At 39.8% G+C, this 15,900-nt stretch overlaps 1 protein-coding gene across 2 annotated transcripts; it reads right to left on the reverse strand.

Moving 5' to 3' along the window:
- Positions 1 to 227: 227 nt before the first annotated feature.
- On the reverse strand, positions 228 to 15,026 carry LOC110504517 (solute carrier family 25 member 48). 2 transcript variants are annotated; one of them, XM_036970237.2, is made up of 7 exons: positions 14,826 to 15,026; positions 10,660 to 10,703; positions 9,815 to 9,886; positions 8,847 to 9,099; positions 7,219 to 7,509; positions 1,711 to 1,844; positions 228 to 955 (listed from the first exon to the last, which is right to left on the reverse strand). In XM_036970237.2, the coding sequence occupies exons 1-7, from the start codon at positions 14,869 to 14,871 to the stop codon at positions 851 to 853; spliced, it is 945 nt and encodes a 314-aa protein (XP_036826132.2). In that variant the 5' UTR covers positions 14,872 to 15,026; the 3' UTR covers positions 228 to 850. The 2 variants fall into 2 exon arrangements, with proteins under 2 accessions (XP_036826132.2, XP_090076168.1); XM_090220042.1 differs by lacking the exon at positions 10,660 to 10,703 and having other exon boundaries at positions 14,826 to 14,991.
- Positions 15,027 to 15,900: the final 874 nt, after the last annotated feature.

A 15,900-nucleotide genomic window follows, 5' to 3' on the forward strand; every position in this document is an offset into this window, starting at 1 on the left:
GACTTTATCAGTCACCCACAGCCCTGAGATAAGGTTCTTCAGAATGATTCTTCATTGCCCCCCCGTACATGTGCTCAGTAACAAGCTGCCAACGTTGTGGGCCCCTGATGTTTTTGTTACTGTGTTTACTCGATTACTGTTACACGTCAGTAGCCTAGTATCTTTAAGGTTACTGCAGTCATTTAGAAAGCACTGACTTTTGGAGAGGATTCAAAGAAAGAATACAATTTAAATTGAAACAATGTGTTTATTAGATTTTCCAAGTAAAAGTGTACAGAAACAGTCCGTAACAAGAATTCCCCCCCCCCAAAAAACCCACATTTAAAATAACTTTTTAAGAAAAAATTAATGTACAAAACTATGCCTCCTTGTGGAATGACATTTAATTTCTCTCATACTTATTTACAAATCACAAAGTTTAAAGAATTTAATTAAAAGCCTGGCACCAACAAAATATAATGATTCATGTGCGTATCATTATGGAGGTTAGAACTGGTTAACTGTTGGGTCCTAAAACTAGTTAATTTATGCAGTACAGCTATATATTAAGCATACTGTTACTGTATATTATAGCACAACATATTTAAATGTATACATTTGTCAATTAATGTAAGCCACTTTAATTTAAGATATTTTCTTAATATAAGAAATTAGTATTTACACTTTATAAATAGATTGTATTATGGCAGTAGCGCAGATAATTCTCAACTAGAACAATTCTCAAGTCAAGACACTCCCTACTTTCATTCTGCAAGGATTCAAATGATCTTCCTGAGGAAACCATTTGGAGTGTCCTAGGACAAGAGAATAACTGTCAAGATAATGTCTCATTATAATCCTTGTGTAGATACTAGAGACCCCTGAAGAACTGCAGAGAGAGTTCGTAGCCCAGAAACATGGTGGCGCTCATTGGAAAGCCCCGGATAGCGTTCACGGAGGCTCCGCGGAAGAAGACCTGGAGAGAGAGAGAGAGAGAGAGAAAATAATTACATAACGTGTAAAAAAAGAAAGAAAAAGGAATTCAATTAAAACTTAATATCCTAATGTTCATAACAGCCAACCAAACAAACATAATCGCTGAAACCACATGGTTAACACCTATTCAAGCTTATTCAGGCCAAGTGCCTCTCTTGTTAAATTATTGACAGGTATTGATCAAATGTCTATGATCAGTCGCTGTCTGCCAAAACACATTTGAACAAGATCTGTCTGGTCACTTGGGGGGGGGGGTGTGACATAATACTATTGGCTATTTTGTTACATCACAAATTGACCAAAACCTGCTTGAACTCCCTCTTAACCTAGGAACGACCTTGGTAGTTAGTTAATAACTTTTCTTTGGAACAGATCTCGTCTCGCCCTTGTGACTTTTACAGGACATGTTGAGTTGGGTTCACCTGAGTATAAACTTTAAAAGCTGACGGGAATAAAACCTGCAGCTACTAGTAGTGTCAGCAATTATCTATGTTGCCACAAAGCTACACCAAAACCGCAGGCTACTGTATTACTTTACAAATGAAAATGTAGTGATGAATCGATGTTAAATTACTACACGGTGGGCTGGTTTCCCGTACAAAGATTAGACCTACACATGGACAAAGAAGCATGTTCAATGATCTTCACCTATAAAGTGCTGCTTTGTCCAGGTCTACAGACTTAATGGGGGTCTGGGAAACGGGCCCAGTGTGTACTGTGTGTCTGTTCGCTTACATGTATCCCCTCGGTCTTGTAGCTCTGAACGACGCAGTGGACAATCCCTCTGTATTTCCTAGCGTGTAGAGCGTCAGCCTGTAGTCTGCTCTTCACCACGTCAGCTGGAGTAGCCGTGACCCACGAGATAGAACCTGTAGACAGAACCACGTCAGCTGGAGTAGAACCTGTAGACAGAACCACGTCAGCTGGAGTAGAACCTGTAGACAGAACCACGTCAGCTGGAGTAGAACCTGTAGACAGAAACACGTCAGCTGGAGTAGAACCTGTGGACAGAAACACGTCAGCTGGAGTAGAACCTGTAGACAGAACCACGTCAGCTGGAGTAGAACCTGTGGACAGAAACACGTCAGCTGGAGTAGAACCTGTAGACAGAAACATGTCAGAGGTCAGGAGATGTACTTTAGCATGTAGCAACAGAAATAGGCTAACAGGCTTTGGCTACAGTAAAAGTCCTTGTAACAGGCTTTGGCTACAGTGAAAGTCCTTGTAAAACAGGCTTTGGCTACAGTGATGTACATTAGCATGTAGCAACAGAGTTGATCTATAATGATTTAGAAGGTCCTTGTAAAACAGGCTTTGGCTACAGTGATGTACATTAGCATGTAGCAACAGAGTTGATCTGTAATAATGGGAATTGATGGGAAATGATGTAAATATATCACTAGCCACTTTAAACAATGCTACCTTATATAATGTTACTTACCCTACATTATTCATCTCATATGCATACGTATATACTGTACTCTATATCATTGACTGCATCCTTATGTAATACATGTATCACTAGCCACTTTAACTATGCCACTTTGTTTACATACTCACCTCATGTATATACTGTACTCGATACCATCTACTGTATCCTGCCTATGCTGCTCTGTACCATCACTCATTCATATATCCTTATGTACATATTCTTTATCCCCTTACACTGTGTACAAGACAGTAGTTTTGGAATTGTTAGTTAGATTACTTGTTGGTTATTACTGCATTGTCGGAACTAGAAGCACAAGCATTTCGCTACACTCGCATTAACATCTGCTAACCATGTGTATGTGACAAATAAAATTTGATTTGATTTAATGTTTTAGATAGTCCTTGTAACAGGCTTCAATCAGGGCATGTTCCAGTCGGCAAAGCTTTATATGTAATATAAATAATAATAATAAATCATTTGGTGGTAGAGAAGACTATAGCACTCAGTTAAGAGTGTAGCTACCATAGAGGTACAACCAGTTTTGGGTACTGACAGATTACATGTAACAGGGATTACGTAATCAGATTACATCAACCCAGATGATTTACAGGGTAGCCTAGGGGTTAGAGCGTTGAACTAGTAACCAGAAAGTTGCAAGTTCAACTCCCCGAGCTGACAAAGTACAAATCTGTCGTTCTGCCCCTGAACATGGCAGTTAACCCACTAGGCCGTCATTGAAAATAAGAATTTGTTCTTAACTGACTTGCCTAGTTAAATAAATGTTTAAAAAAAACACACAAAAATAAATGGATTGCAGTTACATTCTTAAAAACAGCCAATTACATTTTTTATAAAACGTCAAGATGTTTCTTCAAAACACACCGAACTGGCAGGTTTTTGAAATCTGTGCTGAGACACACTGCTAGGAAGTCACCTTTCAGTAGGAATGGAAGCTTGTCCCTTCTGTTCTAGTCTATTACAAATCCCATTTGTCCTTGTTGCTTTCCACACAAACATTTTTTATTTGACCAAAAACATCAGACCCTCACTTATTGAGAACTACAGTTGTAAAAGGAGGGTAAAAACTACCAGAATTATTTTAGAATACATCAAATCCTTGAAATATATCACAAGACATCTTAGTGGCCCTCCGAGTACTTATCACAGATGTCTGTAATTATGTCTTGCCCTCTGTGTGGCCGTATCAAAATTATAATTAAATAAGATGATTTAAAATAGAAAACAGAATGACGAAGCTGTAAAACGTCTAAATATAAAACATCTACTTAGTGAAAGGCTCCCGAGTGGCGCAGTGATCTAAGGCACTGCGTCTCAGTGCTAGAGATGTCACAATAGACACCTTGGTTCGAATCAAGGCAGTATCACAACCGGCTGTGATGGGGATCCCCGTAGGGCGGTGCACAATTGTCCCAGGTTTGGTCGGCGTAGGCTGTCATTGTAAATAATATATATATATATTTTTTTAAATACAATTTTTGTTTAATATGAGTTTCAGCATGAAATATCCTTGACATATTTTTTTTACACTCTTGTATTTATTTTACTATGTCACTATGTATATATTTTACTATGTCACTATGTATATTTTACTATGTCACTATGTATATTTTACTATGTCACTATGTATATTTTACTATGTCACTATGTATATTTTACAATGTCTATGTATATTTTACTATGTCACTATGTATATTTTACTATGTCTATGTATATTTTACTATGTCACTATGTATATTTTACTATGTCACTATGTGTTTGTTGTCGATGTTTTGGGGGTCAAACTGGTGGCAGTTATGAAACAAGTCAACAGTAGGAAGAGTTGCAGAGTTCATTGAAATTAATGCCATTGTTGATTAGATGCTTTTTTCATTAATTAGGCTTGAACCATATGGTCTAATTAAATCAACAACACATTTCTCGAACATTCAAATGGAAGGAAGTAGTCATAATTAATCGTTGTCACCTCTTAAGCACATTCTGGTGGGAAGCTGCTATAGACCACCAAGTGCTAACAGTCAGTATCTGGATAACATGTGTGAAATGCTTGATAATGTATGTGATATCAACAGTGAGGTATATTTTCTGGGTGATTTTAAATACTGACTGACTTATCAAGCTGCCCACTCAGGAAAAAGCTTCAACCTACCAGGGTAGGTACAAACAGCACAGGAATGAAATCATCAACATGTAGAAGAGGACTGGCCATCCCACATATGCTCTCTCTAATTCTCTCTTTCTTTCTCTCTCTCGGAGGACCTGAGCCCTAGGACCATGCCCCAGGAATACCTGACATGATGACTCCTTGCTGTCCCCAGTCCACCTGACTGTGCTGCTGCTCCAGTTTCAACTATTCTGCCTTATTATTATTCGACCATGCTGGTCATTTATGAACATTTGAACATCTTGACCATGTTCTGTTATAATCTCCACCCGGCACAGCCAGAAGAGGACTGGCCACCCCACATAGCCTGGTTCCTCTCTAGGTTTCTTCCTAGGTTTTGGCCTTTCTAGGGAGTTTTTCCTAGCCACCGTGCTTCTACACCTGCATTGCTTACTGTTTGGGGTTTTAGGCTGGGTTTCTGTACAGCACTTTGAGATATCAGCTGATGTACGAAGAGCTATATAAATACATTTGATTTGATTTGATGTATCGATCACATCTTTACTAATGCTGCAGATATTTGTTTTAAAGCAGTATCCAAACCCGTAGGATGTAGTGATCACAATATAGCAGCCATGTATAGGAAAACCAGAGTTCCAAAGATTTGGCCTAATATCGTGTATAAGAGGTCATACAAGAAGTCTTGTAGTGATTCCTATGTTGTTGATGTAAAAAGTATTTGCTGGTCTGTGGTGTGTAATGATGAGCAACCAGACGGTGCACTTGACACATTTATGAAATTGCTTATCCCAGTTACTAATAAGCACGCATCCATTAAGAAAATGACAAAAAAAACTGAAATCCCTGTTGATTGATGAGGAATTTTTTTTTAAATGGTATGGTTGAGAGGGATGAGGCAAAAGGAATGGCAAATAAGTCTGGCTGTACAACCGATTGGCAAACGCACTGCAAATTTAGAAATCATGTGACTAAACGGAATAAAAATAAATAACTACACTCTGAAACCAAGATAACTGACATAAAGAACGATGGTAAAAAGATGTGGAGCACCTTCAATTACAATTTTTGGAGAAAAAGGCAAACTCAGCGCCATCATTCACTGAATCAGATGGCTCATTCATCACAAAGCCCACTGACAGCGCCAACTACTTTAATGATTTTTTTTCCATTGGCAAGATTAGAAAACGTAGGCATGACATGCCAGCAACATAACGCTGACACTACACCTCCCAAGTATATCTGACCAAATTATGAAAGACAAGCATTGTGCTTTTGAATTCCGTATTAAAATTCTATCGACACGCAAAAACAGTTCTTAAAAATGTCCTACATTTTCCTCTCTATGTGTGGTTGTTCGTCTTATCATCTCGCTCGATGGAAGTTCATAGTTCACCCATTACCCAACTTAAAAAATAAATAAAAAAACACTACATCACTGATAATACAGAGGTCTGTTTGTGCGAAGCTTGATTAGTAATGCCTAGGAATACAAACATGTGAATGCTATGTATTTTGACAAGAGAGAGAACAGTATTGATGTAAAGAGTTGATCATTTTATGCAATTCATCATTTACAACTGACTGAACAGTTGTTGATGCTACGTGACAGTGTGAATCATTTATCATATTTCAGAGGTATAACATTAAAACTGTATAGCGAATAGGCTAGGTGTTCATCCCGGAAAAACCCTAGACCAGAGCTGCCCAACCCTCTTCCTGGAGATCTACCATCTTGTAGGTTTTCAGTCCAACCCTCTTCCTGGAGATCTACCGTCCTGTGGGTTTTCAGTCCAACCCTCTTCTTGGAGATCTACCGTCCTGTGGGTTTTCAGTCCAAATGTAATTTAACACACCTGATTCTACTTATTAGCTGCTCAACAAGACCTTAACTAGCTACAGGACAGTAGATCTCCAGGAAGAGGGTTGGACTGAAAACCTACAGGACAGTAGATCTCCAGGAAGAGGGTTGGGCACCCCTGCCCTAGACCCACTCCAATTCGCATATCGCCCCAATAGATCCACAGATGACGCAATCTCAAATCACACTCCACACTGCCTTTTCCCACCTGGACAAAAGGAACACCTATGTGAGATTGCTATTCATTGACTACAGCTCAGCGTTCAACACCATAGTGCCCACAAAGCTCATCACTAAGCTAAGGACCCGGGGACTAAACACCTCCCTCTGAAACTGGATCCTGGACTTCTTGACTGGCCGCCTCCAGGTGGTAAGGGTAGGCAACAACACATCTGCCACGCTGATCCTCAACACGGGGGCCCCTCAGGGGTGAGTGCTTAGTCCCATCCTGTACTCCCTGTTCACCCATGACTGCATTGCCATGCACGACTCCAACACCATCATTAAGTTTGCTGAAGACAACAGTGGTAGGCCAGATCCCTGACAACGATGAGACAGTGAGGTCCGGAAGGCGGTAGACTAAAACTCAAACCTGGTTACAGCCCTGCTAGCAATGTCAGGATTGTGGGTTTGATTTATTACTGGGCCTAACAACCCTCCACAAGTACATTCTCTGGCCTAGTGGAAACCAAAACGAGGCCACGGTTTCAACAGAATGTTCCTTTATCTGACCCAAAGGCTACTTTCAAATTTGCTTCCACCAATCACAACAGTAACATTATCATCCTTCCGTAAACTCCTTCCAGTTACCTGCCAGTCCTCCAGACACCCATACAGTACAGGGATGAGGTGATGACCTCCCTTCAGGGGATAGCCAGCGACGGAACAACGCATAGGGGATGAAGTACAGCGTGTACCCAGGGACGTCTCTCAGGACCATGGCCCCGGCTCCTCTGTAAAGCCCCCGGACCCCCTCAGTCCGCAGTATGGAGCTGATGCAGTGGATGGGCCCTCTGTAGGTCGGCTGGCCCTGGAGAGTCACGGAGCGCACGGCGATGTTACCGTTCACGTTTCCGGTCGTCCCGGCGAGGGACAGGTTCTCTAAAATACACAAGGATTCAAAACAATGATTAGATTCTACTTCCCTTTATTGACCACTCATGCAGAAAGAAGATAATCCAAATTCTTATTTTCAATGACGGCCTAGGAACAGTGGGTTGCCTTGTTCAGGGGCAGAACGACAGATTTTTGTACCTTGTCAGCTCGGGGGTTTGAACTTGAAACCTTCCGGTTACAAGTCCAATGCTCTAACCACTAGGCGACCCTGCCGCCCCTTACGGGGAAGGAGGCTTTAACTATATACCAGAACAACAGGTGATGGTCAACATTTAACCCATGTATTATGCCCTATACTGTAGGCACCATAAAGATCCATGGGGCAACACACAAGGACGCGTGGTACATCGCCATATATAAAAAAAAAAGGTGCAGCAGTTTCCGTCTTCAAAACGGTGACTGGTGACTCATCACTGACAGGTGTTTATAACGCCTTTTAGTTGTATCAACCTTTTAAGTGAGCTGGTTACAATCCAGGAGATGTATCATCTCAAGCTAGCTCGCCTGAGTTGCTTGTTGTGAAATATGAATGGCTTGTTGGAAAACTAAAACTGAATCAGAATAGGCAAAATAATCGTTTTCCCTGGTTCGTTGAATTGTCAATTTATTCTGTTCTGTTCTAATCTAGACCTCTGAGTAAAGTCCCACTAAAATGAGCTGTCTAAACCCATGGGAACTATAGGCACTGTACCTGCTAGAATGGTCTGAAGGGTAGTTGTACTTAAGGAAATACCTGCTAGAATGGTCTGAAGGGTAGTTGTGCTGAAGGAAATACCTTCTAGAATGGTCTGAAGGGTAGTTGTGCTGAAGGAAATACCTTCTAGAATGGTCTGAAGGGTAGTTGTACTGAAGGAAATACCTTCTAGAATGGTCTGAAGGGTAGTTGTACTGAAGGAAAGACCTTCTAGAATGGTCTGAAGGGTAGTTGTGCTGAAGGAAATACCTTCTAGAATGGTCTGAAGGGTAGTTGTACTGAAGGAAATACCTTCTAGAATGGTCTGAAGGGTAGTTGTACTGAAGGAAATACCTTCTAGAATGGTCTGAAGGGTAGTTGTGCTGAAGGAAATACCTTCTAGAATGGTCTGAAGGGTAGTTGTGCTGAAGGAAATACCTTCTAGAATGGTCTGAAGGGTAGTTGTACTGAAGGAAATACCTTCTAGAATGGTCTGAAGGGTAGTTGTACTGAAGGAAATACCTTCTAGAATGGTCTGAAGGGTAGTTGTACTAAATGAAATACCTTCTAGAATGGTCTGAAGGGTAGTTAAAGTAAAGGAAATACCTGCTAGAATGTTATATAATGTTGTATTGGGCTTTGACTTTACCTGCTAGACAGGGCAGAGTCTGCATCTGCAGTCTGATCTTAACTAAGTCGACCGGAGCTCCGAGTCCCACTGACATCAGCCCTGTCAACATGCTGGCCAGGGTCATGTCCAGCATACCACACAACTGTCTCTCGTCACCATGGCGGAACTTGCTTATAACCCTCTGTGTGTTGTTGAAGAATCCAAACACCACTGAGTTATACACAGTGATGCTGGCCAGCGGGAAGGAGAGACCCTTGAAGAAGCCAGCAATCTAGGTGGAAGAAAAATTAGAGTTTTTATGGAACAATTTGTTTTGCAGAAGGCCTGGGTCCCAGTATACCACGTGGCCTTTGGCAGCTTCAAGCATTCTCTTTCTCCCAGAGCGCCCTCCGCTTCTTTCCAGGTTTTTCTCCCCCCCCACCCCAGTACAGAGGGAGTATTCACAGCAAGGCACAATCATTTTTTATAAAACAAAAGCACAGTTGCTTCAAAAGTCAAATTTTTTCCATTCCAGAACTGTCACAGCTAGGCCTAAAGTATAATCTACAGGTGAGAGTGTGAGTTGAATATAGGATATTATTAATGGACTTTTACAGTAGTTGTCGAGGCTGACACTTATATGTCCAAGGCCTCTACAGTTCTAAAGGAAACCATACTAATACAACGACGACAAATGGTTTATCATGCCAAATATTATCCCATGGCTTTCTCTGGGTTCCATTCCCTTTGAGACCACATACAAAATGTCCATGTGAGCATGACTGTAAATTGATTAGAATAAAAGTGTCTGCTAAATGGCCTATATTTCATTTAGACTACAAGAGTAGTGACAAAATCAAATAATATTAGTCACATGTGCCTGAATACAACAGGTGTAGGTAGACCTTTACAGGGAAACGCTTACTTACAAGCCCCTAACCAACAATGTAGTTAAAACAAAAAAAATACGAATAAGAAATATAAGTAACAACTAGTTAATCACTAACCGTTTCCTTTCTGTAGATTTGGAGGACACAGTGAAGGGTGTTCTTGTATCCTTTCCCAGCTTGTAAACGAGTCTGTTGGGTAGAATCATAGAATGGGAAAGGATGAGAACCTCAACATTCCTCCTACATAAAACAACGGCCTACACAATCTACAGCATGTAGGCTAGGTGATGCGTGCTAACGGGTTTTAATGTTACTGCAGGCCTATAGCCCTCTAAATGGTAACTGTGTATGTACAGATACAGTAATATTGCATGTTTGGTAAAAAAAAAAAAAACAAGGTTTGACATTAAGGGTTGATCTATTGCCTAGAGCAAGTGAACTGAACAGTTAGGCAAATTGAGCCTGCTCGGAGGTTACCCCCACTGGGCTTAAAAAAATATATAGATATATTTTTTTACAGGCAGCAACGAAACTGCAGGCATTGATCTGCCTGGTTCCCCTCCATTGTTTAAATGAAAGAGACAATGTAAGGCATTTGTGTGTGCTTTTCAGACCTTAATGTTAATCTCTGATTTAAACCCACAGTAGGTTGGTGGCACCTTAATTGGTGAAGATGGGCTGGTGGTAATGGCTAGAGTGGAATGGTATCAAACACATGGTTTCCATGGTTTCCAGGTGTTTGATTCCATTCCAATTGTGATGTTCCAGCCATTATTATGGGCCTTCCTCAACTCAGCAGCCTCCACTGTTTAAACCTCATAGGACAGTTTCCTGTACACAGATTAAGCCTAAACCTGAACTTAAACTCAAGATAAACAGAGAATGTCCTTTCAGTTCAAGGCTAGGCTTGATCAGTGTCTGGGAAACCAGTCCTTTATGTGTTGAACTGTGTCCTCATGTACCTTGACTGTGTCCAGAGGATGACCCACAATAACACTGGAAGCTCCTATTGGAAAAACAGATGGAAACCACATTTAGGGGAGTGAGAAGGGATAGATAGGGGTGATAGAGGGAGGGGGGGAGAGACAGTGAAAGAAAGCAGGGGGGAGAGAGAGTGAAAGAGAGCGGGTGGGGGGGGGGGGGGGAGAGTGAGGGTGAAAGAGAGAGAGAGTGAAAGAGAGAAACACACACAGAACCGAAGAAAATTAACATTGACAAATGGTTTGATGAAGAACGCAAAAACCCAAGAAAGAAATTGAGAAACCTATCCAACCCAGAAAATGCCTTCACTATGGTGAATCACTAAAACAATACAGAAATATATTATGGAAAAAGATGGAACAGCACGTCAGAAATCAGCTCAATGTAATTGAAGAATCCATAGACTAACCACATCTGGGAAAATTGGAAAACACTAAACGAACAACAACACGAAGAGTTATCTATCCAAAATGGAGATGTATGGATAAACCATTTCTCCAATATTTTTGTCCCTTTAACAAAGAACAAACAGCAAAAACATTTACATGATCAAATACACATCTTAGAATCAACTATTAAAGATGTCCAGAACCCACTGGATTCTTTAATTACATTGAATGAACTACAGGACAAAATACAAACCCTCCAACCCAAAAAAGCCTGTGGTGTTGATGGTATCCTCAATGAAATGATAAAATATACAGACCACAAATTCCAAATGACTATACTTAAACTCTTTAGCATCATCCTTATCTCTGGCATCTTCTCCAATATTTGGAACCAAGAACTGATCACCCCAATCCACAAAAGTGGAGACAAATTTGACCCGAATAACTCATGTGGGATATGCGTCAACAGCAACCTTGGGAAAATCCTCTGCATTATCATTAACAGCAGACTTGTATATTTCCTCAGTGAAAACAACGTACTAAGCAAATGTCAATTTGGCTTTTTACCAAATTACTGTATGACAGACCACGTATTCACCCTGCACACCCTAATTAACAAACCAACAAACCAAGACAAAGGCAAAGTCTTGTCATTCTTTGTTGATTTCAAAAAAGCCTTCGACTCAATTTGGCATGAGGGTCTGCTATACAAATTGATGAAAAGTGGTGTTGGGGGGGAAAACATACAACATTATAAAATCCATGTACACAAAACAACAAGTGAGTGGTTAAAATTGGCAAAAACACCAAATAACGCATGCAGAGCAGAATTAGGCCGATAATGATCCAAATCCAGAAAAAAACGGTTAAATTCTACTACCACCTAAAAGGAAGCAATTCCCAAACGTTCCATAACAAAGCCATCACCTACAGAAAGATTAACCTGGAAAAGTCCCCTAAGCAAGCTGTTCCTGGAGCTCTGTTCACAAACACCAAAGGACAGCAACACAATTAGACCCAACCGAATCATGAGAAAAGAAAAAGATAATTACTTGACACATTTGAAAGAATTAACAAAAAAAAAAAAAAATGAGCAAATTAGATTGCTGTTTGGCCCTAAACAGAGAGTACACAGTGGCAGAATACTTGACCACTGTAACTGACCCAAACTTAAGGAAAGCTTAGACTATGTACAGACTCAGTGAGCATAGCCTTGCTATTGAGAAAGGCAGACCTGACTCTCAATAGCAGACAGGATATGTCTTTTGTACTTTAACAATTTGCATATCATTACAACATTGTATATATATATATAATATGACATTTGAAATGTCTTTATACTTTTGGAACTTTTTGTGAGTGTAATGTTTACTGTTAATTTATATGGTTTATTATCTACTTCACTTGCTTTGGCAATGTTAACATATGTTTCCCATGCCAATAAAGCCCTTAAATTGAAATTGAATTGAAAGAAAGCATGCAGGGCATTCTACGCAATTAAAAAGCGAATTAAAATCAAAATACTTATTATAAAATTGCCTAAATCGAATTTAAATGTGTCATTGAACCAATTGCACTTCATGGCAGTGAGGTGTGGGGTCCACTTGCAAAACAAGATTTCACCCAATGGGACAAACACCCGATTGAAACACTGCATGCAGAGTTCTATAAGATTCTCCTACGTGTCCAGAGGACAACTACAAACAATACATACAGTGCAGAATTAGGCCAATATCCACTAATGGTTGTTGCTCATACATATATTTATATGTATTTATTTTATTCCATTCCTTTACTTAGATTTGTGTGTATTAGGTATTTGTTGTGGAATTGTTAGATTACATGTTAGATATTGCTGCACTGTCAGAACTAGAAGCACAAGCATTTCGCTACACTCGCAATAACATCTGCTTACCATGTGTATTTGACCAATAACATCTGCTTACCATGTGTATTTGACCAATAACATCTGCTTACCATGTGTATTTGACCAATAACATCTGCTAACCATGTGTATTTGACCAATAACATCTGCTTACCATGTGTATTTGACCAATAACATCTGCTTACCATGTGTATTTGACCAATAACATCTGCTAACCATGTGTATTTGACCGATACAATTTTATTTGATAATAAGAAAAACTCAAAATGCAGAGCAATTACGTTTTGGAAACATCTCAAATACAGTGACACCCTCTTATAACATTACCAAACCCTGCAATGCCAAGAACTGAGAAAAGAGTCCCCTCATCCAGCTGGTCCTGGGGCTGAGTTTACAAATCTGTTCTACTAACACACTGAAGTCTCAGGACCAGAACATCGAATCAATCAGAATAAAATACAACAGTCAAAACACAACTGTATTACCTATTGGGAAACACAAGCACAAATAAAAATGCAGCGCTATATCGCCCTAAATCGACAGTACACCGTGGCAAACTATTTGACCAAGGTTACTGAACAAAACCTTAGAAAAACCTTGACAAAGTACAGGCTCAGCGAGCACAGCCATGCACCACAGCTGATCCTGTGACAGAACTGCATTTCCTAACAAAATTTCAAAAATATATAACAATGAGTGTAATTACCCCAAATGTAAAAACCCTTATTCAAGGTTTCAAAGACCTCTCTGATGACAATAGGCTACCCGTCCTTTTGGGGGAGGACGCAGAGAGATGTGGGTTGGCAGCGCACTACATTGCTGCCTGCCATAAAACGAGGGACAGTGTCTGACAGATCAACCAACCTGCACATGTTCTTTATGCCATTGTTATTGTCCATTGTATGGTTATTTTAAACCTTGAATATTGTTGTTACTGATTGTCCCGTTGATCGTATTGATTATTATTATTATGTTAATATCGCAAATGTATCACTTAATCGCCAAAGTACGCTTTGGCAAGATGTCCATTGTTACGTCATGCCAATAAGGCAAATTGAATTTAAAGCGAGTGAAATAGAGGGAGAGATAATAACAACATAATGTTGTTTTAGTGACACACTGCCTAGAACATCCAACCCTCCTCAGACAATACAACTATAGTACCACAGATTTCAGCGAAGTACGGAGAGAACTGGGAGAATCATGTCCCGCCAGACAGTGTCAACAGCATGTTAAAACACAACCACAGCTCTACATCTGCTTCGGGATCATTCTAACTCAACATTTTCAAAAACAAACAAACAAACGTTGGCCGATAATGTTCATAACTACAGTAGTCTGCCTATAGGCGAATAACAGGCGATGAAGAGTGAGAACAAGTTACAGCATTCCACAGATAGCATTATGTAATGTGGAACTACTGTACCCCTTTACTGATCGTTCAGATAGCGCGCCTTGCAGAAGTAGAATATAGAAAAGGAAGACTTTTTCTCAAACTAAATAGTCAAACGTGTTGGAACTGTTTATTTAATCATTAACTCCCGTTAAGTGTTTGATCAAAATGATAACATGTCAAGCGCTATGTGGGCAATTAGATTTGGAAACTCTGTGTATGCTTCCCATTGTTTAAACTTTGTTCCAATGATTCATTTAAAAAAAAAACTTATAATAGAACATAGATGAAACATAGGCCTAGGGTTAGGGTTAAACAAACATAGCAAATGTATTCAAATGAAAAACAAACGTTTATTTGTCAAACACACATGATGATAAACAAACCAAATCGACATACAATTGTCCAAAACATGCTCTATCCCAAACTCATCTCTAATTCTACAGCTAATTGACTAGTTAAAAAATAACGGACACTCACCTCCAATCCACCCTGCAAGGAAGTCATCTAAATGAAAACAATTCATTTCTGGATGCTCTTAATATACCTCTTCTTTTGTCACTGTCACCAGTCAGTCACTTGTGAGCAGAAATCTTAATGGTCTGGAATTGAAAGTCGATACAGACACGCCGGGTAGAAACAAAGTAAAACAAATGTACTTTCCAAGCATCTATGTAAACCTCTAGATAGGTGTAGGAGGGTCAGTAAACATAAAAACGTTGGGAGGGATTGGACGTCTCTAAACCAATCAGCATCTAGGATTACGGTACAGCGTTTGCGGTCTCAAAACAATGGGCATGCTCGTTTTGCATGGTCCGGTGCACCGGTAGGTAGAGTTTTGACGTGTGGAACGAATGGAATCTCCTAAAACGGGACACCGGGCTATGCTAAACAAACTTGCCCTGATGACCTTCAAACCGTCCAAAATTGTTTGTGCAGTTGGGAATAAAATAACGTCATAAATACTGTAAACCAAGAGGAATGTGGATGTAAACAAAATATAATCTTCATTGGTCACTTACATAATTAGCCACATGGGAGGAGACTGATGCATAAAGACAGCATTTTAGTACAAATGCATAATAGAAATGTGGTCTAGGCTTTATCATATCACAAAACATTTATGAAATTATTTGGGCAACACAAATAAACTACATTAACGTTGTGAAACATAGCTTTTTTTCTTATTTTTAGTTGTTAATAAGTTATTTTCCTAATTAATAGGCTATATAGCAAACTAACCATATATATTGTGAAAGAGGAGATAACAGAACAGGGTTGAAGACACACCCAGACATATTGCCTAGAAAAACACACATATAGCACTCAAAGATAAGAAACCATTGCACTGCAGAATGGAAAATTACAAGTAAAATATGGTGCCAGAAGTGGGACAGAGATACTTTCTGTTTGCTTGCACCACTGGACCGCAAGACTCATTCAGAAAACCCCAATCACTATTAAGGATCTGCCCCTTTTTTCAATTTTCGTCTAAAATAACATACCCAAATCGAACTGCCTGTAGCTCAGGACCTGATACAAGGATATGCATATT

This window comes from Oncorhynchus mykiss, chromosome 25 (assembly GCF_057628025.1).
Source record: "Oncorhynchus mykiss isolate SJ-2025 chromosome 25, ASM5762802v1, whole genome shotgun sequence".
Taxonomy (NCBI): Eukaryota; Metazoa; Chordata; class Actinopteri; order Salmoniformes; family Salmonidae; genus Oncorhynchus; species Oncorhynchus mykiss.